Source organism: Lichenostomus cassidix, chromosome 1 (assembly GCF_008360975.1).
Source record: "Lichenostomus cassidix isolate B80296 chromosome 1, HeHo_3.0, whole genome shotgun sequence".
Taxonomy (NCBI): domain Eukaryota; kingdom Metazoa; phylum Chordata; class Aves; order Passeriformes; family Meliphagidae; genus Lichenostomus; species Lichenostomus cassidix.
The window spans coordinates 88,195,240-88,219,073 of record NC_139479.1 but is presented as its reverse complement, the minus strand read 5'-3'; the positions used below and the strand labels follow the sequence as shown (position 1 = coordinate 88,219,073).

Below are 23,834 nucleotides of genomic sequence, written 5' to 3'. Positions count from 1 at the left end.
GTACAGGCCAATTCCCAGTCCTGCCTGTCAGATATTTGTATGCTTCCAACTCTCACATTATGGAATAACACTGTAGACAGCTATTCCCTGGTAGATGACAATTCTCAACCTCTCCTGAACCTGTGAATCAGAAAGGGAAAATACTGCTTTAGCTGCATGATGCAAGCAGTCTCAAGAGGTCGTTCCTGTTCTTCTTTCTTCAGCCCCAGCCACTGCCTGTGCATTTGGCATAATAACATTTAATACAAAACTCTTAATCCAGTCCTGGGAGCAGCAATACGAATCCAGAGCTCCCATATCCCGCATGAAGCACTAGACAATGGAGGTCATTATGGTCTCCTTTTCTGACCAAGAGACTTTGTAACTCTTCTGTGCATTGGTTCACAAATGATTTGGTCCTACTACAGGACTGCCTTTAGCCTGGTACGCAAAGTAGTCCTGCAGTGTGAAAAAGTAAGTCAGAATCCTCTGATGAACCTGAGCCTCCTAAACAAGAGAAAAGGGATTGGCTAGTGTCCTTCTGGTAGAGTGATGCATCCTTCTTTTTAGAGGAGGTGATGAAGGCACCTATGTCCTAGGTTACAATATAGATGCATTTAGATATTCTATTACCACCAGCTGTGGGCTGTTAGCTGCTATCACCTGCTAATGACCCACTCCGATAACAGGCAATGGGCCATCAGGGACCCACCGTGTGACTCATGGACTTATCTCATCCTATTGTGGGATGCTCTGCCCAGGAGGGAGAAGCCAAGCATTCCCACGTGGATATAATCTGGCCTTAGAACTGCCTGAGCTAGCCCTGTCTACTGGGTTCCCAGAAGACAAGAGCTACGACTGGACCTTCAGCTGGAGACCAGACCTTCACAGGATCACCGCTTCAACTGGACTACTTCATTTAGACTGCTACCACCACCCTAACAGGGTGTCAGGTTGTATCTGACTTTGTCAGTGCTTTCCCTTGTATTATTTCACTTAGTTTTAATTTTTCCTATTAATTTTAATCCTGACTTGTGATCTCCCGCTGGTTTGTTTTCAAACCAATACAGCCTATTATCAGAAAAAGCTTTTAGACTGGAAATCCTGAGGGAAATCAGGCACCTATTGGCACTGAATAAGAAAGCCATATCCTAGAAAGTGGTCAGCTTGAAGACATATTTTTGCTGGCTTCTCCCATAAACTCATGTAGATGACTCCCTCCTCAGTGTGCTAATTGCCAAAATTTCCATTTGCAAACATTGCGTTCTCTCCATGAACCGTATTTAGCATCTCTTGTTTTCTGGATGTGGGCATTCAAAGCCTTAATTATAAGAGTAGTCTTGCGGTAGCCAGGATAGTCTAAGTGAAGGAAGATTTGTTGAGCTATCAAGTTTCCTGTTAGAGTAACTCATACAACAGGAAAAAGAAAGCAGGCTGTTCAGGCATTTTTCAAGCCTTATAAAGCTCTTCCTGTTTTTTCTGCCAATATTTAAATTAATAAAAGATATTTCTCTGTCTACAAAACTTGTCTCATCAATTCATGGCAAAAATTGCATCACCACCTTCCCTAGATCTTAAGAGTTGTCCAGTACTACCCATTTTGGGAATATTCCATGCCGGGGTTCCTTTCATTTCTCAGAGTGAGCTGTGACATTGCAAGCAGAAAAAAGACAGTTTGGTTTCTCAGTCTCTTTGTGCTTTGTATCCTCAGGCCACTTAGCAGAGCTTTTGGCCTTGGTCGTACCCTGAGACCGTAAGGGGACTCTGCCAAAACAATTTCATAATTCGATCTCCAGAGTCAAAATACCTCCTAACAATACCTTGGGTACTTCCTTGGTGTTACAGTTTACATTTACTGTAATGCACCTTTGTCTGGAACTCACCTTGCTTTTTAATAAGTCAGGCATAATTTCAGCATCAGCATTTAATACTCTGGGGGTAATGAAGAATATTTTGCCATCCCTCATACCTTTAACAGAAAATTCAGATCCTATATATGGCTAAAGTACATTCTGTCTCTGTAAAATGGGTGGTTCTCTTTGCCACCAATGCCATCACCCCAGTTTTGGGCTCCTCATGATTTCTCACCTGCCTTCCTGGTGGCTACTTCAGCCTTAGAAATGGGATCACACAGTTGCTCTGGAAGCTTTCTGGGGTTCCCAAAGAAGGCAGCACTTACTTTCAGATCACACCATTTCATAGGGCACGAAGATCCCTTCCTTTAGGATGTCCTTTGTCTCCTATCCAGTACAACCCAAAAACAGCTTTCTAAAAAAGCCTCTCCACATTCTCACATGATTCAGTACACCAGATCTGCTTGCCTTTGACCATCTTAACCCATGCTTTCCCCACTCTGATAAGTACCTACAAAACATCTGCCTATTGTAAGTAAAATCTCTCTAACATGACTACCTGTGTGTACAAAAATTAAGACTTCAGCCATCCTCACTTTGGCCCTCTGTCAGCTTGGGGCATCTGCTGGGCCTGTCTGGGCTGCTCGCAGCATTTTCATTCGTGCTGCAGGTGGCAGGCTTATGTCCCCTTTTGTCCCCATATGCTTCAGTCAATCTTTTGCACCTACAGTCCCATCTTAATGTAAGTGTATTGCAATATCCCATGCAGCTCCAGATTGCCAAACCTTCTTAACCCTTTAATTGTGAATTTCAGTGACGCTCTGTGCACACCATAGCATCTTGCCCTTCCTGCTACATATCTCCCAGGGAAACCTTTCCAGAGCTGGAATCCAGGCTGCAAGGAAACAACTTTTCAAATACCTGTCAGTTTGTAATGTTGTATTGTATTAGACATACACACAATGTTTAGTGCAAACAAGTTCAACAAAGAACAGGTTTCCTCTTTCTATGTATGCCAACTTGGAAATCTATTTTCAATCCTTACATTGTATCTTGCTGTTATTTATTCAATTTCAGCTTCAAGGTTTTTCTTTTAGCAACAGACAAAGAAGTGGCTGAAATTCTGATGATAAGAATTCACTCCTAAGCATGGGCTTTCAAGTTCAGTCTATCTTTCTGAATAATTGGTTACTTTTTCTTTATGATCTACCATCAAGGATGTTTTTTCCCCCTAACACCTGGAGTGTTCTCACTAACCTCTTCTTAAAAACCTCCTTGTCCTCTGCTAACTACTAATTCTACTGTACAAAACCTCTGCCTCTCTATGGTCTCCTCATGTAGTTTTTATATGTTTCAATTAAAGCCTGGTTTAGTTTCTCTTTCCGTGCCTACACACTGTGTCTGTCTTGTTTCAAACTTTTTAGATTCTCTTCTGATTCCGACACATTGGATTTCTGCTTGAGATGCCATCCAACAAGTTTTTAAGAGAGAATCACAGGCAATACATTGCAAACAGGGCTATCAGCATCAAATACCTATTATTATCAATTAAAATATAGGTAAAGCTAACCTATAAATCCGCTGAAAAACTTTCACCAAGAGCTGGGAACCATATCCCATCTCATCAAAAGTTACCCAGGCTCATACAAAGTTCATAATCCAACTGCAACCAGCCTGGCTGGTTGCTGATTTGACTCAGATGAAAACTGAACTCAATAAATTTGTACGACATTCAGTATAAATGGTGAGACTAGGTAGGCAGAAAGACAAAGAATATTTAACATTTCCAATTTGATTACTTCTAGTGCAATGTTTAAGTCTCATCCATCATAACTTTTGGTGACATCTTAGAGTGGGAGCAGGATACTCCATCATCTCTGAAAATCCTCTGCACCTCTCCTGTTTGTTGTGTTAACTGCAAGACTAAGTTGTGTGCAAGGAAAAAATCTGAAGCCTGTAAATGCTCCTAGGTTTTAGATTTTTGCTGAACATGTTTGGGAAACACTTAAATTAGGTCCAATTAGTCTTCAATCAATCTAGTTGAAGAAATTATTCTTTTGGCTGCATTCACAGGAAACTGTTAAAAGTAAATTATAGTTCTCTGATTGCTACAGACTGGAGAAAAAACTTCCCCTTCTCCACTCCTAACAGCCTACTTCTCTATTTTTAATCAGAGCTGTTGAGTAGTTTGTCCTGGGCAAAGGAAAATGTGCATATAGAAACTGATTTGGAATTCATTTCTAATAATAGGCAATAGATACAGATGCTTAACGGGCAAAAGATACAGGATGGAATTTTCTTCTCCCTAGGCAGCCCTTTTTGAATACCATGTATAAACTGTGGTGCAGACAAAAGGGACTCAGGTGTGAATATTGTTTGATCTACGGCTGGCAAGAACAACCGCACTCATTAAGCTGAGCTTTTATGAGGCTCACTGCATGCTTATAAGCTGACTTGAAACAAATCTAAATGGATGATAAAATTACAAGCTTTACTAAGCTGGCAGAATGAAAATGAAGTTACAGGAGAAATCAAATTCCATGTAAATAAATTGGCAGTACAAGAAAATGAAGTTATCAGTTTATCAAAGAATTATAAATAGTCAGACTCAAAAGCACGACTTCTTTACTCAGTCATATAGAAAAGTCAATGAGAATATGGCAAGAAGGGCAGCAGTGGCATAGATATGGCTCTACATTTCTCCAATTTCCCATAAATATTATGGAATCAGTTCTTATATCACTATTCTTACGTAACAATCCATTCAGCTGTATTTTTACTGTGTCATCAGTTCTTAAATTAACTTGGTGACTTTCAGCACCAGGAGTACTGGGGAAGGACAGGCAGTTTTGTTTAATCTTATTGTAGTTAACTTCAGTCTTTGCCAAAAAACTGCATTTCATATTCTAAGACCTGTTTAAGCAAAGAAAAGTGAATGGAATTTGCCAGCCATAAAAGCTTAGTCTTATTAAAAAAGGGTTATTTCCTTCAGGCAAAATCCAAGCAAAGGTTTTCATGAAGGCTGGGGCCACACAGCAGCTCAGGGACATAACGGTGAATAACACCGACACTTGTGAGTGAATTAAATGTGCTTTGAAAGGGGAATTTCAGCTTAAAAAAGGGAAGCTTCTTTTGCACAGAGAGTACATGCTATAAGTAGCACAAATGTATTTGTGATAGGAAAGGGTGGATTTTCTGTGATCTGGGATTTCTGCACACAGTGGAGGACAAACACTAAAGACAGAGGAAAGGATGAACATTTCTGTTAGCTAGCAAGATCCACACTGGAGTATTTTGCTGCCTCTGAGATGGGAACACTGGAGAAAGAACTAAGGTATTCCCCAGTATTGTAGTAATCCTTTTGATTGAGTGCTTTAGCCTTTTTTCTTTATCTGATAATGATTTGGGCAGTTACAGACACAAGCCTTTGTAATGCTCCTACAAACAAGTAGGAGCACACCTTCATAAAAGTATAATTGCTATTAGTGAAGTGACTCCACGACTGCTCTGTTTCATTTGAGCCACAGTTGCTATTGTAGCAGCTTCACACACATCCCTTACTTCCTGGGGCAAGCTGACCAGTCTACAGTAGAATGAGTCAGAGCCCATCCTATGGGGACATCAGCACAATTATTTTCTGAATTCCTGGAGCAGGATGTTTATAATCAGGACCTTGGTGAAACGGCCAAAGTGGATGTTCAGGGTGTTGCCCGATTATGCCTGTTATAAGGATGCTGGTCCTAATTTACACCAGTAAATAGGAGAATCAGGTCCTTTCTTCCCAGCTCAATTCTGGTAGTTGAAGAGAGAAACCCAAACTGAAAGGCAGAATCTTTTTCTTTACCTTTGTAAAGTTAATGTGCCATAAGAAGCACTGTGAGAAAATCAGTATGTGTCCCCAGAGTGATTTCTGCACTAGAACAGAGGCTTGGCTCATTTAACTGTGCTACTGAATATCACATCTTCATTTAATAATTGAGATAAATTTATTGCAAGAAAAAGTAGCACCCGATCAGTGATCCTTCTGTTTGAAAAGCAGTATGAGGTTTGTGTCACATGCCCAGCTGATTTTGAAAGACTCTTACTGAAAATGAAGAATATAATACCTGAGGACAAAGCATAGAATATATTGTATGGCTGCTAATCCTTGTTAGCTATGTTTGAGTGTAGTTAGGAATCAAATATGGATTCATCTTCCTGTATAAAGTACACGCCTTGACACCAGAGGTGCCCTGTAAACTGCTGTTTGAGGTTATACCTCTACTGCATTGTGTAGCCACGGTGCCATTTCCCAGCAAAGTATCCTGTGCAGAAATAGGAAGAGGAGCAGCCTAGGAATGGACATTTGAATTCCCTCTTTCTGTACAATGGCTCTTGAAGAGTCTCCAGCAACTGACTGGTCTGTTAATCAGCTGTCACCTCTAAACTGTGACCTGTATGAGGACAGGGGTGGGCTCCTTCTCTGTTTCACTACAAAGTCAAAGAGGCTGGTGTGATTTGGTGAGAAGTGAACCCTGCAACTGCTACTTCCCAGCTGACAAGTTTGCTTTACCAGCCTTGATGCAAGTGCAAGGGCTGGGAAAGGAGGACAGATATACCTGGTATGGTACCTGTGATGCAGAAGTGGTTCAACCATCTTGCCAATTCTGTGGCCTGGGGTGGCTTAGAGTGTGGAAAAATATGTCAATCTGGCCCAGCCTTTAGGTGGAACTCAAACACCACAGCTAATCCAAACGAATGTCTAATTCTGGTTTGATGACGTTCTTCCCCTCCAAATTTCCCCCACAGTTTCAGTTGCAGGGAGAACACGTTTGTGTCCTGATTTGTGCAGTGGAACTCTGTGCCATTAGGCAGCTGCTGTGCCCTCTTTCAGACATACCTGCCCCCAGTTGTGGATGAAGAATTCTGCTTGCAGAGGCAGTGGGATGCTCAATGATCTCTGGACCAAAGGTATTAATTAAATGATTGGCGGTTTTTAATTGTTATTAAAAGAGGGGTTTCTAGATGTTAGAGCAAAGTGATCCCAGAATCCTAGCAAAAGTCATGGTTCTCCTGAAGATCTTAGATATAATAAAAGGATGTTGCTGAATGATAAAGCATACAAAATGCATTCAGAAATCAAAAATTAGCAAGACAGAGAGTTGGGTTTTCTTCATCTAATAACAAAATAATTAAACAACAAGCCCAGAACTTTTAAATGTAATTTGGAGTAAAAGATGGTTATAAAAGAATGAGCAATATAAAAGGTTTTGCAATTGATTAAAGCAGTGACACTTTTCTGACTGGGGAAGCACATAGGAAACACAAGTTGCCTGAGTAATGGATGCTTTTTAAACTATGTCCCTTGCTCGATAGTGATATGGTTGTACAGCTTAGTATTAGGGCGGAGGGCATGACAGAATCCTTTGAACTTGCCATGTTATGGAAATTTTCTTAAGGTGTAATTTCCTTTGATAAGACTTGTGCAAATCAACCTGCATTTACAACATGGGATAAGGCTGGTAAATGCATTTTTAGGATAATTTAATTTACTAGCCCCTGGGATAGCTTCCAGGTCAGCGGTGGAAAGTCTTTGTCACAGATGTCCTGCCTCCAGGAGGCTCACAGCGCTGCTCATGGAGTTAATGCTCGGTGTTGCATAGGGTGGAAATTTTAGAAAAATTCCCCATGTTAGAAAAGTAAAAAGAGTAATTTACTAGTTAAGTGTTTAGTTTTGTTTTGAGTTCAACATGGGGCAGGAGAGTCTTCCCATAGAATATGTGTACCTATTGTAAGAAAACAAGCTAATTACCTGTGAGAATATGCAAGAAAGGAACATTTTGGAAGGAACTTAAGGGCAATGAGGGAACTTAGGAATCAAAGAACACAGATGTGACAGTGTTTATCAAAAGATAATGACTACATCCAAAACTGAAAATAGCAAAAAAGAGAGCAAATGAAAACCCAGGCACACGTACCTGATACAAAGCCCTTGTTTACTCCAAGATCTTCATGCTTCAATGTGCCTGTTGGGGTTTTACATGCTGGTTTCCGATGCTGGATTGGGAGGAACAGGAGACAAAAAGCCAATCTCAAAGTAAGTCACACAGGGCTTTCTGGCAATTGCCCTCAAAAGTAAAGAGAGTGAAGTTGCCTCTTTTTCTCAAACATTGATGTTAAAGTTTTTGTCATCCAGAGGGATCTTGACATGCTTGAGAGGTGGGTCAATGCAAACATCATGAAGTTCAACAAAGCAAAGTGCAAGGTCCTACTTGCCAGGGATACCAACAGGCTCCCAAAAAAGTGATTGAGAGCAGCCCTGCAGAGAAGGCCCTCAGCATAATGGTTGATGAAAAACTCAACATGAGCAGGAAATGTGCACTCACGGTCCAGAAAGCCAACCATACCCTGGGCTGTAACTAAAGCAGCATGGCCAGCAGACTGAAGGAGGTCATTGATTCTCCCCTTCACTCTCCTCCTCTCCTGAAACTCCACCTGGAGTGCAGTGTACAGTTCTGGTGCCTCCAACATAGGAAGGACATGGAAGTGTTGGAGCACCAGAGGAAGGCCACAAAGTTGATAAGAGGACTGGAGTCCCTCCCACAGAAACCTTCCAGCATCTGAAGAGGGATGCAGGGAAGAGAGAGGGACTCTTCACCAGAAACTATAGTGATAGGACAAGGAGGAATGGGTACAAATTGCAAGAGGGGAAATTTAGGCTGGATATTAGGAACAAAGTCCCAAATCTGGCAGTATTCAAAGCCAGGCTGGATGGGCTTGGAACAACTTGGTCCAGTGGGAGATGTCCCTGCCCATGGCAGGAAGCACTGGGACTAGGTAATCTCTAAGGTCCCTTCCAACCCTTAACATTCTATGATTTTATGATTCAGGGCAGGAATCTGCCTGTACTGAGCCAAGTGGGAGCTGCCTCATGAGTTTTCTCAGACCAGTTTGGGTCAATCCAAAGCCATCATGAATCAGGCCTGTAAGTTCATGTGCTCAAGTGATTTCTTCTCCTTTCAGTCACTGCACTGCAGAGATAGTAAATAAAGGGTTGAGTGTGACTCCTCATGCAGTCAATATGACTGCATACTGACATAATTTCAATTAATATACTTCTCCATTTTTATCTCTGACATCCTTACATGATTTGTAATTGTGAATCATGCAGATACCTCCAGGAGTGGCTGAAAAAGCTCCAAAAGGGAAGAAAGACACGCCACATATGCTAGCTTTATTTAGCAAGGGACAATGTTTACCTCCCCATGGATTGACCTCACATTATTCTGGATGTCAGAGATAATTTTAAAGCCCTGGGTCTTCTAACCACTCCCATCTCATCAGTTATCACTGTCACTGTGAAAAAGTGCCACTTCCACAGATGGATGCACTCAGCCTGTGAACAGCAAAGCTGCACATCCACACACAGACCCACAGTGTCTACCTTTCCTCTCTTACCTCACCCCCTTTGCTGGTCAATTCTGGGATACAAGACTTCCAATAGCCTGCTGATATAATGGAGAATTGAGCACAGAATTTGTACTGAATATGCCAAAGAATGGTGTGAGTAGCTCACAGTGGTACTGTATAATTCCCCTTCCTTCCTTCAGTCTTCTGGAAACCAGCTCCAAGGATTTGCATTTGCTGGTTAAAGGCATTTTATAAAAAAGGGGAAGAAAAGCTGCTTGCAGCACTGAAGCTGTAGTGGCCCAATTAATGATTCAGCAATTCACTATAGAGCAGCTCACACAATAGCAGCTTGTCACACTCACACTCAGTGACAAGCAATTCACCTCCACAGGCAACGTGGGTGTACACCCCTCTGCAGACTCACGGGATCCTTCTCCATGCAAGCATCCCCAGCAACACGCCTTCTCCTGGAAGATGGCAGCCAGGAAAACATGTAGGAACTTTGAGACTTCTGTCCTCACAGCTCCAAATCCAAGCCGCAAAGAAAGGCGAGTAGTGTTATTTGGTATTCTTGCCTGGGTTTTTTCTCTCTCACTCTCATTTTCAGTTCTGGTTTTGGTCCTTGCTTCTGTGAGACAGTCATTGCAAAACATGTCTAGCTACAGCAGTACACTCCACTTATGTCAGTAGTTGCTAAATTGCTTTAATTTCTCCTCTTACACACCTGCACTGAATTGTAAAAAAATAGAGCTATCCCATATTTTTCACTTGACTGAAAGCCAAAATTCTTATTTATAGGATGGAAATATGACTGCTGTGAAGTAGTTTCTATAGTTGTTAGTGGCTTGGCACAGGCATTTTTACTTAGGGAGTCAGTTGTCTGGTTTAGTTCAATGGGGCCCAGCCTGGGAGGAAAACCCCTCGATAAAAGTTCACCATGCAGTTGAGTGGCTGGAGCAGAAAAAGAAGGACCTCTGTCTATGACAATGGATTCTGCATGAGCCCTCCCTCCCTGAAAAAGGTCAAAATTAAATTATCTATATTCTCCAAGCCATGTGGACTTCTTTCTCCCCTTTCCTAAAAAAATGGAAGGATGAACAGGAAAAAATATCATCATCAGTCCTGTACGTTACAGTGCACTCACAAAACACATGTCAGTGGAATTAATGGAATTCTGCATTGAGCAGAAGAGATCAGAGACCTGGGGTGAAGCTAAAGACCCAAGTGTACCAGCCTAAAATAAAATATGACCAAAAATGGGAAACCGTAAAGGAAGTGTGTTACCAGTGAGGACAGCAGACAGCAATCACACTGTTTTTAAGTAGAATGAGAGCTGGAGAGTTATTACATCTGCTCCTGCAAAAGAGGTTTCTTTGGCACTGTTTAAAGAAGGAGAGTGAAGGACCTTGACAAGGGTGGTACAGAGGCTTCTCCCAAATATATGGAAAAGGCACACAAAAAAACCAAAAGTAAAATCCAAAGCAGCAAATACAGACCAGTCAGATGCAGGTGCCATTCTCAGGGTGTATGGGAATGACATTTGGCTGTTTACAAGGAATACAGGCCCTTATACCACATGAACCTAAGCAGTCAGAGAGGTGTTTTGCTTATGAGGCAAGTCATAAGGGTTTTCTTTCTTGTTTTCTAAAAAGAAATTGTATTTTCTTGGCCATGATCTAAGTGCTGTTTAGCCTCAGCTCTCTAAATCATGCAGGATTTCTCTACATTATCCTTTGCTTTTGTTAAGGATAGGTTCCTGTCACAAAACTGAAGGTCACACACTTCATTTCTGGTAGCTGACATCACCGTGCTGTCTCCCCCATCTCCTCCTTCTGCGTCACACTCTCCTCCCCCTCTACTTTCAATTCCCCATCTTCTTCCCCACACTGCCAGGCCAAGCATGCTCCCCATTCCTCTTTCCTCCGCTCCAGGCATTTTGGGTACTTGTCCTGCCCTTCGGACCCCAAGGACTCTGTGTTCCTCCCATGGCATACACAGTCTGCAGTAATCTTGCACCACATCATCTTCTCTGTAAACCAGAGATCTGCCATAGCATGCTTGTTGTGGCTGCTAAAGGCTGGGAAACACATAGAAGTCCTTGCGCCAATCTATGGAAAAAGGTGAGATTAACTTTCTCAATACTCTCTCACTTGCTAAAACTTCTTTTTTTACCACTTCTTTGTGAATACTGGGGTGTTTTCGACCTCTAACATATTTCTTTCTTTCCTCCTTCGTACAGTGCCATGGAGGTCTGCACATTCTTCCTTTGTGCTATGCTACTTCTCCCAGGTAAAAGGCACATTTTTAATTGTTAAAACTGTTTTGATTGTTTGTGTCCTGCTATGTGATACTTTCTCATCCACTAAGAAGCTCATTCCTTAGTAGTAATTAATCACTTCCATTGCACGATCAAGGTCATATACCCTATGTGACATGTATTTAAATTGTGTGCAGGGACTCTATAAAATATATATAGTAAGTACTTTCTCTCTTCAACTTTATACCTTTACATTACACTTATTTTATGTTGCTCTTAAATTCTCAATTTAAATCTGTCTTTAAAATGTGTGTGTGTCACCTGTGTGTATTATAGAGAAGAGTCGTACTAAACTGAAAACTGGCAGAGTGGTATGGGACAACTGGGGTCTGAGGCAGCTGCAGAGATAATTTTGCAGTCTGGTGCTCTGGAGGAACAATAAAAAATTTGCACCAGGAGAGAGACTGTAAATCTTCTCCTTCTTTTGAACACAGCAGAGATGTTTGTATCTTCTGGGACAGAGGGCTGCATTTCTTATTCCAAGAAATGACAGTCCTCCCAGACATCCACCACTCATAATAATGGACACGTGCATGGGTGAAAGCAGGAGAAAAATCACCACTTGTGTAGTGCAGTTCATCCTTTCTTTGCATGAAAGCAGTATTGTGTTTATTGACCATTTCTGTTAACAAGCTCAGCAACAGAACAGTTAAATCTGACATTTACTCTGTCATTAAATTCTAGATTAATTACAGAACAGTTAAATCTGACATTTAATTTGTCATTAAACTTTAGATTAATTCTTCATTGAGACTGAAAGTGTTCACCTGCCTCTGACCTTCTGGTCATGCATTCCCTAGACACTCACATTTACCACACAGTGTGTACTTCACAGTTTCTTCAAAACTTTATTGCTGTCTTATTTTCTTAGGAGAATTAACTTTTTAAACAGAAATTGTGCAACTATCTCCTTTGTGGCAGAATCTCATTGCACTCAGAATGCTGCAAACAAGAATAGTTTGGACCTTTGGCCTGCAGATAAGTCTTCTAATCTATAGATGCTCACAATCTCTGTGTGGTAAGCCTTGTTTGGAAAGTAAAATATAGAAAGAAAAATAAGCAAAAGTTTTATGGCCTGACCTCCACAAGACTAAGTGAGTCAGTTTGAACAACTACATGTCCTGTCATACCTAGTGTGAGAATTTGTGTCTAAATGATGGCGTTTTTATTCCCACTGTTGCTGAGTGTTGTGTCTCTTTTGTAGCTGGTAGAAATCTTAATTTTTTTCTCTCTCTGTCTAAGGTATTGCTGCCAGTGTGCATCCGGTGAAAGCATTTCTCCATCAGACTGTACACCTATCCTGCTATTTTTCAAACTCTCAGAAAATTGACCTAAAAAATGTAATAATTTTTTGGCAAAAAGACATGAATAAAGTGGTGCACGAAGTATATTATGGCGAAGAAAAACATGAGAACCTGAGTCCGGAATATATAAATCGTACCAAGATGGATATGGGCAAATGGACCTTGCAATTGTTAAATGCAGGAATTGAGGATGAGGGACGCTATCAGTGTATTATTATACACAAAATAACTGAACAATCAACAGAGGTCATACACAACTCTGAGTGCTCACTGCACATCATTGGTAAGTAATCTCTTCCAATTGCCATCTAGTCTGCGGGATTCTCTGACTTTGTCAGTCCTGAATTATGGGTTCTGTCTCCAAGCCCCTGAAAATGTACCTACTCTGGAGCAGAATTTCTAAAGATGGTTAAGAGACTTGCCTCCTGCAAGTTTTATGGCTTTTAGGACTCTGGAAAATAAACTTGTTTATTTGCATCTGACAAACTACATTCTGTTAAAAGTAGCAGTAGTTATCAACATTGGTGGCAAATTAGAATTGAAACATAGCAAGATCTCTGCAAACACCCAGCTATTTTATGATCATATAAATCACAGAGAGAATAAAGAAAAGAACAGTTCACATGGAGGAGGAGAAATTAATATGTTCAGTTAAAGGAAGGCAGAAAATATCTCTGAAGGAAAAATGCATACATACGTTGATGAGATTCAACCTGGTTTTTTGCATCAGAGAATTTTTTGTAATCAGCTGAAAAGGGAGTAAATCTTTTAATGTGGAAATGGAGGTGAGGCACCAATCTTTTCTTAACATTTTCTAATATTTTTAGTAATTCCTAATATATAATCCTAATGTTTCTCTATTTTGAACGATACTATTAGTAACCTTTATCCATATGCCTGTGTTCTGTTTTCCACTGTGATGGTGCTAGTCATTAATAATAACAGCTCCTAATTTGCACTGGTGTTTTCAGGCTTCAGCATACTGCTTTAAAAAAGAAAAGGCCAAGTGTAACAGCAGCCAAAGCCAGAGCACCAGGACAAATGAATCTGTTCAGCTTTGTGCTGCTAGCAAGTGTTCCCTTGATCCTCAGATAGAAAACCTAGATTGTTAATTTTGATTCTCCCAGGATCTACTGAACAAGCATATTCAGTGAAGTTTGGAACTCAGTTTCAGTGAAGTTTGAAACTCATAATGTGTACTCAGTATCAAGACCCCCAATTTAAGAAGATGCTTAGTATCAAGTGTTCAGTTAATTCCAACAGTTGAATCAGTTGTCAGCTTAGACAACATCTGAGCAACACGTTACAGATGTCTCACACTTAGGACTAAAAGTATCCTACACCTTTTAAGGTTTAATTTAGGAAGACTGTTTTAACAATGTGGTGTTGTCTTCCATCCGAATTACTCTCTGTTCAATAAAGTCCCAAAGGAAGGAGCAGTATAAAACTATATTTTGCAAAAACCCAAACCCTTCAAAATAATTAGATGATAAATATATTTACATTCTGCTTTTTAATTAGAATTTCATATAATACATGGAGGGATTTTTGTAGTTTGGCATGCCACACTTAAAATGAGCATAAGAAAGATTGAGTGCTGTACAAAAATAACAGGGCAGTCACACAAAGCCATCTGGATCACTTGGTGACCAAGCCCATTCAGAAATACTGCACTGCCTTCAAATACAATTTAAACATGTTATTTTTATGTGTTACATTAGTATAACATACAGATAGCATGAAACTGTGTCTGGAGAGATTTAGGCTGGCTATCAGGAACAGGCTCTTCACCCAGGGGGTGGGTGGTCAAGTGCTGACAGGCTCCTCAGGGAGCTGGTCACAGCACCAAGCCTGACAGTGTTCAGGAAGGGTTTGGACAACACTCTCAGGCACATGGTGTGACTCTTGGGGGTGTCCTGTGTGGGGCCAGGAGTTGGACTTGACAATCTTTGTGGGTCCCTTCCAGCTCAAGAGATTCTAGGATTCTATGATATGTATGTTAGATGTATTTCATACAGCCTCAATGACATATATAACAATGGACTCAGATCCTTCTCCAGAAAAAAAGGGAAGACTTCACAGTGGAAAACTTTGGCTCTTAAGAATGCAAGGTTGGGACCATTGTGACAAGCAGCTTATCTGGAAAAACTGCTGCTGTGGTATGTCTGCAGTGCTTCCTCTGGATAGATCAATAAGGGAAGTAGGTGAGACTAGGGAAGCTGTTTCAAAATATGCGCTAACCAAAGTGTTGAGACTGAAATGATGTCACAAGAGAGACTTACAGTTGCTCATATTAAAGTGGATGTTGAAAAACTGAAAAGTATGGAAAAAGCTCTAGTAGAGTTCTCTGAAGGCTGGAAAAAATACTGTCCAACTAGAAACATTAAAACAACAGTCTTATTCCCTTAAAACATAGAATAATGAGAAAGGTCTTGCTTCCAGAATGTGGGAACCTGAAATACATGTAAAAGACTGGATATTAAAAAAAATTAATTTAAAACTAATTGATTTATTCAGTGACAGTCAGTGTCTGGAAGGAAGTAAAGCAGATGGTCACTTAATAGAACAAAACCAAGGTGATTAAACCACTGAGAAAAATATTAAGAGTTTGATGGATCTGCTGTCTGTTGAGGTATTTAATTTAATCCCAAAGCCTTTTTTGAAGACACTACCTTTAAATAGAAAAGACTTTCTGAAATGTGCTTTTCTGTTAACAAACACAAAACTCATATACGTAGCCCACACTCTGCATGCAGCCAACATCACTTTTCAGTAAATCGAGGTTCCAGAAGCTATAAAAGAGAAGTGCAGGGTATATTCCACTACTTCCACTTGCTTACTGTCAATAAGAGTGAAGCCCTTAAATCATTTGGATGTTGTGGCAAGTTTCATAGCCATGGATTTCATTCCTGCCATCCCTATAAAATACCAAGGAGAGAATAAATACTCCAGACCAGAAGTCTGACAACAGTCAGCTAAGCAAGTCAGGCCTTGAGGAGAAAGGAAGCTTGAGCTTTCCTGAGGGACAATTTAACTAAATTTTGGGGTGTAAAAAAGGGGGGGCTTTTTCCATTTTGAATTCAGATCCATGAACTCTCTTGGGGGGATTTAAGTGACTAAGCTAAATCCTATTCACTGTGTGCCAGGATAGAGAAAATAAAAGCAACATCATGTTTCTTCATTCATCCATATTAAGAATTCTCTACGGCAAGGATTAGATCCTGGATTCAACACATTGAGTGTGTGTGCAGAAGAATGAGACCCTCTTAGGCTCAGATTTTTCTAAGAACCGTTTTTCCTTTCTCCAGTATTTCTCTATATTTTCTTTAGTCCTGTTGGCCCTAAAATAATGAAGCATTTTCAATGAAATCTTGAGTCTATTTCTTGGGATTTGTTTCTGATTTTTTGGGGAGGATGTTGGGGGTTTTTTTAACTTGATGTATGCCACCTTGTAGTCAGTATTATCTCTATATTCCCTCCTTCTCCTTTTCTTTTATAGTCTACTATTTTGTGAACCTCTAACCAAACAAATCCTGGTTGAGAATATCTAGATTATTTAAGAGAGAATATTGGTTAAAATCTTCTGTTTATTATTCATATTTTCTGTTTAAATAATTCTTCCCAATCCTGTTTCACTGTTTCTTGCCTGGGATACTTGGCTTTTTAAGGCAACAGGTGTGTTTTTCATTGATTGTGATGAGTACCCGATGACACAAAATGAAAAAACCTTATGCTATAGTAATTTCCATTAAAAAAGCTAAGATGAGAGAACTCTACTACAAAGGTATGATGAGTGAATTACTTTATATGCTGCAAAATGTTTACTCACAATACTGACAGACAGGGATATTTCTACATAAAAACAGCATTGCACTTTGAGCTTACCCCGTCTGAACTCTCTCAGATGATTTCTTTCTTTACGTTTCACAACTAGAAGTTTGTGGTTTTCCCCTTACCCATTCAGGAGGCCAAAAGTAGACAACATTCTGATCCCTTCCCATTTTTCACTTAAGCCCTTATCTGTAAGCAACCCTGGTTTGATTATTCTGAGGTGTTAATGGGTCTAAACAGGGGGGAGAAACAGAGGCCTGTTGTCTGACTGGTCACACTTACATCATTAAACACCCTGAGGACAAGAAGCAGCAAGTCTACATATACACTGAAAAAAACTGTTTGGAAGGGACTGTCACAAATGTGGTATATCTGGCTCATGATGCTTTCTTTTTGGTCTATTTCAGCCAACTACAGTCAACCTGATATAGTAGAACTACACACTGGGGAGCTAAAACCCAACGGATACTTGAATCTTTCCTGTTCTTCCAGTGGAGGTTATCCAGAGCCCAAGGAGATGACTTGGCTAATCTCACATGAAAACATAACACACAGCAGTACAGCTCACATGGATATCTCCCAGGATGCTGTGACAAAGCTGTACAACGTTACCAGCAGGCTGAATATCCCAGCTCCTACAAAAAGCACTAATATCAGCTGCTTGCTTCACCTTAGGGAGCAGCAGGGAAGCTTTTTCTCAGTGCCACTGAGCATAGGTGAGTCTCCCATTGCCCATTCCAATTTCTGCATGGGTAGGAGCAGGGTGTACTGTAGCAGAGCTGATCACAGACAGCAGCATGGTCAAGGCAGGGAATAAACCCTAAGAAGCAATAGAAGTTGGTTACAAAGGTTATGTGCTCTTCATACTGTTCACCACTGAACTTCCTCTCTTTTCCACACGGGAAATCTCATTACAGCAAAGAGAGGGCACAGAGAAGGAATTGCTACACAATCCAGAACACAGCCCTGTTAATTCCCTTCCTAGAAGATGCTGCAGCAGCAACAAAGCACCCTAGGAGCCTGGATTAGGAAGCAGTCTCTGGAGGTGATAGCTTTTGAGAGAGGTTGTCACTTCACAGAATCAGAGAGCTCTTGAGGTTGGAAGCGGCATCTGAAGATGATATAGTTCAACCACTCTGCTCAAAGTAGGATCCATAGGTAGCATAAGGCTTTATCCAGCTGAATTTTAAACACCTCCCAGGATAAAGACTCCACAATCTCTCTCAGCAAACTGTTCCAGAGTTTGACTACCCTGATAGTAAAAAAGGGATCTTTTGCTGGTTTAAAGTGCTTGAGCTGCTATTCTTAATCATTCCTTAGAGAGAGGCAGAAGGCTAAACAGAAGAGTTGCTTGGACTGTATTTGGTTCACAGACTGCCAAATAGACTGTGCTGAGTTTAAGTGTAAAGGCCATGAAACTTGGACAAGCATTAGAAGCATTCCTGTTGGTTTTCATAACATTTGGCAGAATGAAGTGCACATTCCAAAATTACTATTTGGGGATTTTTCTTCTCTGAGATTGTGTCTTTTTCAGACTTCTCTTGCAAGAAGAAGCTGGGGACCTATGTTCCATTATGACTACACTGCCAGATTTTCTCAGGGTTCCACATAGCCAATTCTTTCTTTAAACTAAAGCAGTATTTTATTTATCTTCTGGACCAGGAAAACTTCTTTTGACATATTTTTGCTTGCAAGCTATGGCACAAGTACATCAAAATAAAGACAATTCCCACTTCAGTCATAAGTTTGTTTGGCTCGCTTATGTCTCTTTTAGATAATGTTGAAGATGGAGAGCTGTGCTTCAATTAACAGGAACAGGGAGCCAAGAGGGAAGGGTAGTATTGAAGGAAAGCCTACCAGGGTAGTATAAACATGCACCTTGCTACTGCAGATGTAAAATAAATCTGTCACTTGTTCTGAAAAAATTCCACAGTGCAGTTTCCTTAATCTGAATTTAGCTAAAGGGTTAAGTTACCAATGCTAGATATGGCAAACTGCCTCTAATGTCTTTGCATTTTAGGACTTTTAAACACCATTAAAATACAATCCAGAAGTTTTCTAACATTTGATCAGCTCTGCACATTGCTCCTGAGTATTGTAATGGCTACATTAGCTATAATTCTGTATCCTACTCTTCTCTCTACAAATCTTTTCTCTTTCCTGGCTTTATGAAAATAGATATCTGACAAGCATTGATGGTGGGTAAGAAACCAGAAACTCCACATAAACCTAAGTTGTGTTTAGTAATAACTGAAGCTGTATCAGCTGCTAACCCTGCCAACCAAAACCTCAAAAACACAAAAACCAGAAATAGAGGGAAAGTCCTTTGAATTCCCTGCTACTTTCACATCCCTTACAGCATTTCATTAGACTTTGACCATCATTTCCAACAGATACCAAGTAGTAACTTATTCCAGGTTCTTCAAACTTGCATGGTCGCACAGAGCAGCATTTCTCACAGTAGCTGCCTCATAGGTTCTTGTATGAATCAAGTTGCTGATCCTTCACATGTTACCCAAACTTCAGAAAGAATGTTTTGCTTTACAGCCATTAAAGTGGCCATTAAGGCCAGATAGTTTCACTAGTTATTGGAAATGGAAATAAAACAATGTAGATAGCGACTTATTGACACTATTAAAGCACTGTAAAAGCAAAGGATGCTGAGGGCCTTAACCTAAACTTCTAATTCACATAATTTTGGGATAGAGTGTTTAAAGTAATTGCCACCAAATTAAATCCTTGCTGTATCTTCTCTGTTTCCTTATTCAGAGATACAAGAGAAAGAAATGAAGCAAGCAAAGATAAATTTCTTTGGTCCACTTATAGCTGTGGTTGTACTGATCACTGCTGCATTTCTTCTGGGTTTTGTGATAGTAAAGAAGAACAGAAATATCTTGTCTACCAGCCAGAGTAAGTTACTACTTGTCATTCCACTCTACCATCCCTCAGGTCACAGGCTTTACCCTTTGTAATTATCCCTTTACCTACTTTCCAGCTGCTGACAAAAAGTTAGGTTGCATGTTGGATTTAAGCTAGACTTCCCAGGACAATTTAGTTGCTGTAACAACTTAGCCCATCCTGCAGCAAGTCAAAACATCTTTCTCCTGTCTCATCCTGGAATCTACTTCTCTCTTTTTTGTGCTCTGTGAGACTGCCATGGCACCAACTTACCACCTTTTCCTGTAGTTTTGTGCATCTTTTTTTTTTTTTTCTGGGTTTGGGGTAGATTTGGCTCCTAAAATCATTGAAATATAGAAATCTTTCTTGCCCATCACTGCTTTTAAGAATGGTGCAGCTGGGGGATGGATGAGTAGAACTTACATGAAGTGCACGGAAAGATCTCTGTCATCACAGAGTTGAACAGTCAAGGCTTTGCTCCACCACAAGCTGCCCACACACTGAGCTGAAAGAATCACCTTAGTCCAGGAACAGAATTGGATCGTGGCATTTCATTTCTCTATTTTGTTCCAAGACTGGTTCTCAGCAGTCCAGGGTTCGTACGGCACTGAATCATGCTGACATCAGAATCTATTTTTCCTTGTAGCAAGAGGGAAATGCATTTCTCAGTCAGTCCTGTTTCCCTATACAGCCAAGGGAGCTCACCTTGTTCTTTCTTTCAAATTCTAAGGTAACTGGACATTTACTATCAACTCTTTTTCAGCTCCTATTTGTCACATTGCTGTAAATCATATATTCATCTATTTTAGGTGTCAGTCTAGCAGTATAGAAGCTATCCAGCTTGAAACTGAGGCCATCAGCCAGACTGCTGACTGGGAACCACCTCTCACACAGAAAGGTGTGAGGCCCCATTTTTTTAGAGGCTCTTCCAGAACAAGAATCCTCCCCAGCTGCCCTACAGAACAACATGCAACAATTTTGTGTGATGACTGAAACCTACTGCCCAGTGTTCTCTGCTTTATTTTTGTTCCAGAATGGTAGTAAATACGATGCTCTGCCTGTCTGCATGACTGCCTTTTGTTGTATCTTTTATTATGCACTGTGACAATGTAAAATCCTGAGAGTCAATGGAGAAAGCAGAGCTGCATGGGTTACAGAATGTCTCAGAAATAGAAAGAGTTAGGCCACAATCTACGAATCACAACCATCACTGCTAACATAATCAGAGGTAGGCTATTACCCATAGAATTATGGAATCATAGAACCATAGAAACAGAATGACTTGGGTTGGGAGGGACCTTGAAGGTCATCTAGTTTCAAGTCCCCCTCCTAACCATGAGCCATAAATGTTTTGGGCAGAGCCAGTGTGGCTTTGTACCAGTAAATTTCTTGTAAAGCTTCACATCAGAAAGAGGAACTTCGGGGCACTTCCCCACCTTCTGAGAAAAGTCGTGCAATTCTTATCAGGCATTTGAAAATAGAAATAATCTAATAGAAATACTTGTTTTAAACATGATTTGTGATTATCTTTATTTTTTTCATATCATCCAAGCTTAATATGCCCAGACAGTTAGTACCTCCACACTTTGTTCATCTGTATTCTGACTGAGATCTGTAATAGCTGTTCGGGTGGATGCAGGGATAGAAAATTAAAGCATGAAATTCATACGTGTGTATATCTAAACACATAAAATTCAGCTGAGCAGATAATGAAAAAATACTACATAAGTAAGCCATGTTCCATTTTGGTTGGCTATGTTCTCCCTTTCTTAATTTTTCTTCAAACCTTGATGATAGAACAATTCATACACTGTGGTATGTTCAGCCACAGAAAATTGTTTTACCTTTCAGAAAAGATTTTTTGTTTCACTTAAAATGTATCAGTTCTCCAATCTTGAATGACCTCTGCTCTTCATATTCTTCAACAGCACTGACATCTTTCATAAAGAAGAATGCAACAAAACTGAGACAAAATTCTTCTGAGGTGTTGCTTGTATTTGTAGGTCTCTTTCAGAAAGAGCAGGGAAATTAGCATCATATTGTCAAGACAAAGTTCAGCTCAGAGTTGTAGTCTGGGGACATAAATTCTCTACAGTTTCTGCTGGGTACAAGTATTATTTTCTGTTAAATGATGATATGAGTTGCTAGATTCCACCTCAATTTTTACTCCATTTTCAAGTGTTTGAGAGAAATGTGTGTTCTTTTGAGTTAGCTAAACTATTTGGGAGTCAGCTTATTAAGATAGTACACTAACAATTCAAATATTTTCATTCAGATTATTATCATTCAAATGTTATTAGAAGTTAAAGATTTTAGGTTTTTTTTGTAAAAGTTTGTACTTGCTAGCAAACTTATTTAATGACTTATTAAATCATATGCCTTTTTCTGTGTTGCTGTTTTTATTCTCCTTCCATTAAAGCGTCCTGTTAGGGAATACCAACATTGTGTGTCCTCAGGGAGGAAGTATGAGAAGCATACTTGGAAGCAAATGAATAAAAATGTTTTTACTGCAATGACTGAGAACGGCACAAATGGAGGTTTCTTATGTTCCTTGATGGAGCAGTCTATATGTGCACAGCCCTGTGTATATATACCTCCTTGATTTATTAACCTGTACATCTCAAAGATTAGATGCAAAATTCCAGTCTGAAAATCCAGCTTTTTGATCCTATGCTGCAGGTTTTCAAATATATCTCCAGTGGGTCATACAAGCCTCTATAATTCTAGATATCGTTTGGTTCCTTAAATAAGGCATGTGTTAAACGATTTGGTATACTGAATCAGAGAGACACTCACTAGATTTGTGTTGTTTCTCCTGCTTTTTTCCACACATGTTGTAATTCAGTTCATTTTTTTTTAACATCTTCCCTTCCCACTTGTCATCCACCTCAAATCCCCACTAACACTGAGGCTGTCAGACCAATAGTCAAACCCTACTTAGCTCTCACCCAAACAACAAGCCTTGTGGGTCTTTTCTGTTCCATATGTACACATATGCCATTGCACTCAGAGTCTCAGAACTCTCCCACTTATCCCCAAACCTGATATGCTGCTTACCTGGTCAGCTTTAAGCACTGAGGAGAAAAAAACATCACCAACTTTTCATGTTTGTCTACAGGAGGAAAACAATAACCAGTTCCTCCACAGTGAATAAGGTATCTGGAATTCTATGCTAGGACTCAAGAGTCCTTCTATAACACATTAATTAATCAGAAAAAAAAATCTGAGCACTTGGAAATTCAACAGTGTTTGCAACATATCTTAGTACATCTGAGGGAGCTTTTCACCCTGATACAGAATTTACTATCACTACCAGTGGTTGTAATTAGTGGAAAAAGTGACAGGGTGGGTTAGGTTTATCCTTTGACAACTGCCTTCCATCCTTAATTTGTTCCTAATTGGTGAAGTTGTTTGCTCTTTCCCTTGCCATCTCTCTACTTTAGGCTGCCAGCCTCCTTCTATTAACTGTTCAATTTCTCTGCCTCCTCTATTCTTTCCCTGAAATCAAGTCTAATTCTGTCCTGCAGGTAAAGATTTAAGGGGAAAAAAGCAGATGGGCTTCAGGGAAAATCTTAATTTGTCTCTATGTGTTGAAACACATTAATCCTCTGCACGAGCAGGTGTAATGAGCACAGTAGCACAGTAGCAAGGCACAGGAAAAGCATGGCTGATGTGCTGGCATTTTTGTTCTCCATACAAATGCATTCAGATTTGCAGACCATCTCCTCACACACTTTTTGGTTTTTTAGCAACTTTTGGTCAGTTAGTGACTCCATCAATGTGGCAAGCAAACGAAACTGTACACCTGCTATATACCACAGCATGTAACGGCTTCACTCAAAAACACTGTTCCTTTCTTTTGAGGTGGAACATTGTGAATTTCAGAATATGTTAACAAAGAAATGGCAAAGGTGTGTCAAACCAGTATCCAATGCCCTAATGTAAAATTCTGTTATCAGACTTAGAGTTGTGATAGATTCCTTCAGGTTCACTGATTAACCGGCACTGAATGACCAAATAGTTGAGATTGGAATGGATCTAGGGAGATTTTCCAGTTCAACCCTCCTGATCAAGCAGGGTCACCTGGAGCAAGTTGCCCAGGTCCATGTCCACGCAGCCTGTGAATATCTCTGAGGACAGAGACCCCACAACATATCTGGGCAGATAACCTGGTGCAGAGCTTGGTCACCCTTCACAGTAAAAAGGATTTCCTGGCTTTTAAAGGGAACCTCCTGGGTTTCAGTTTGTGCCTGTTGCCTTTGG

General features: G+C 40.2%; 1 protein-coding gene across 1 annotated transcript; it reads left to right on the top strand.

The window, feature by feature from the left end:
• Positions 1–11,207: 11,207 nt before the first annotated feature.
• CD86 (CD86 molecule) lies at positions 11,208–21,960 on the top strand. The gene is made up of 6 exons (XM_085069523.1): positions 11,208–11,341; positions 11,461–11,510; positions 12,781–13,125; positions 17,081–17,389; positions 19,443–19,583; positions 20,381–21,960. Exons 2-6 carry the CDS (start codon positions 11,465–11,467, stop codon positions 20,398–20,400), a joined length of 861 nt encoding a protein of 286 aa, XP_084925649.1. The 5' UTR covers positions 11,208–11,341; positions 11,461–11,464; the 3' UTR covers positions 20,401–21,960.
• Positions 21,961–23,834: the final 1,874 nt, after the last annotated feature.

Bases quoted from the DNA above. Each gene is read 5' to 3' on its own strand.
- CD86 (XM_085069523.1), top strand. From the start codon at position 11,465: ATGGAGGTCTGCACATTCTTCCTTTGTGCTATGCTACTTCTCCCAG. The intron at 11,511-12,780 runs GTAAAAGGCACA...TCTCTGTCTAAG, and splicing joins TGCTATGCTACTTCTCCCAG to GTATTGCTGCCAGTGTGCAT. The intron at 19,584-20,380 runs GTAAGTTACTAC...CATCTATTTTAG, and splicing joins TATCTTGTCTACCAGCCAGA to GTGTCAGTCTAGCAGTATAG.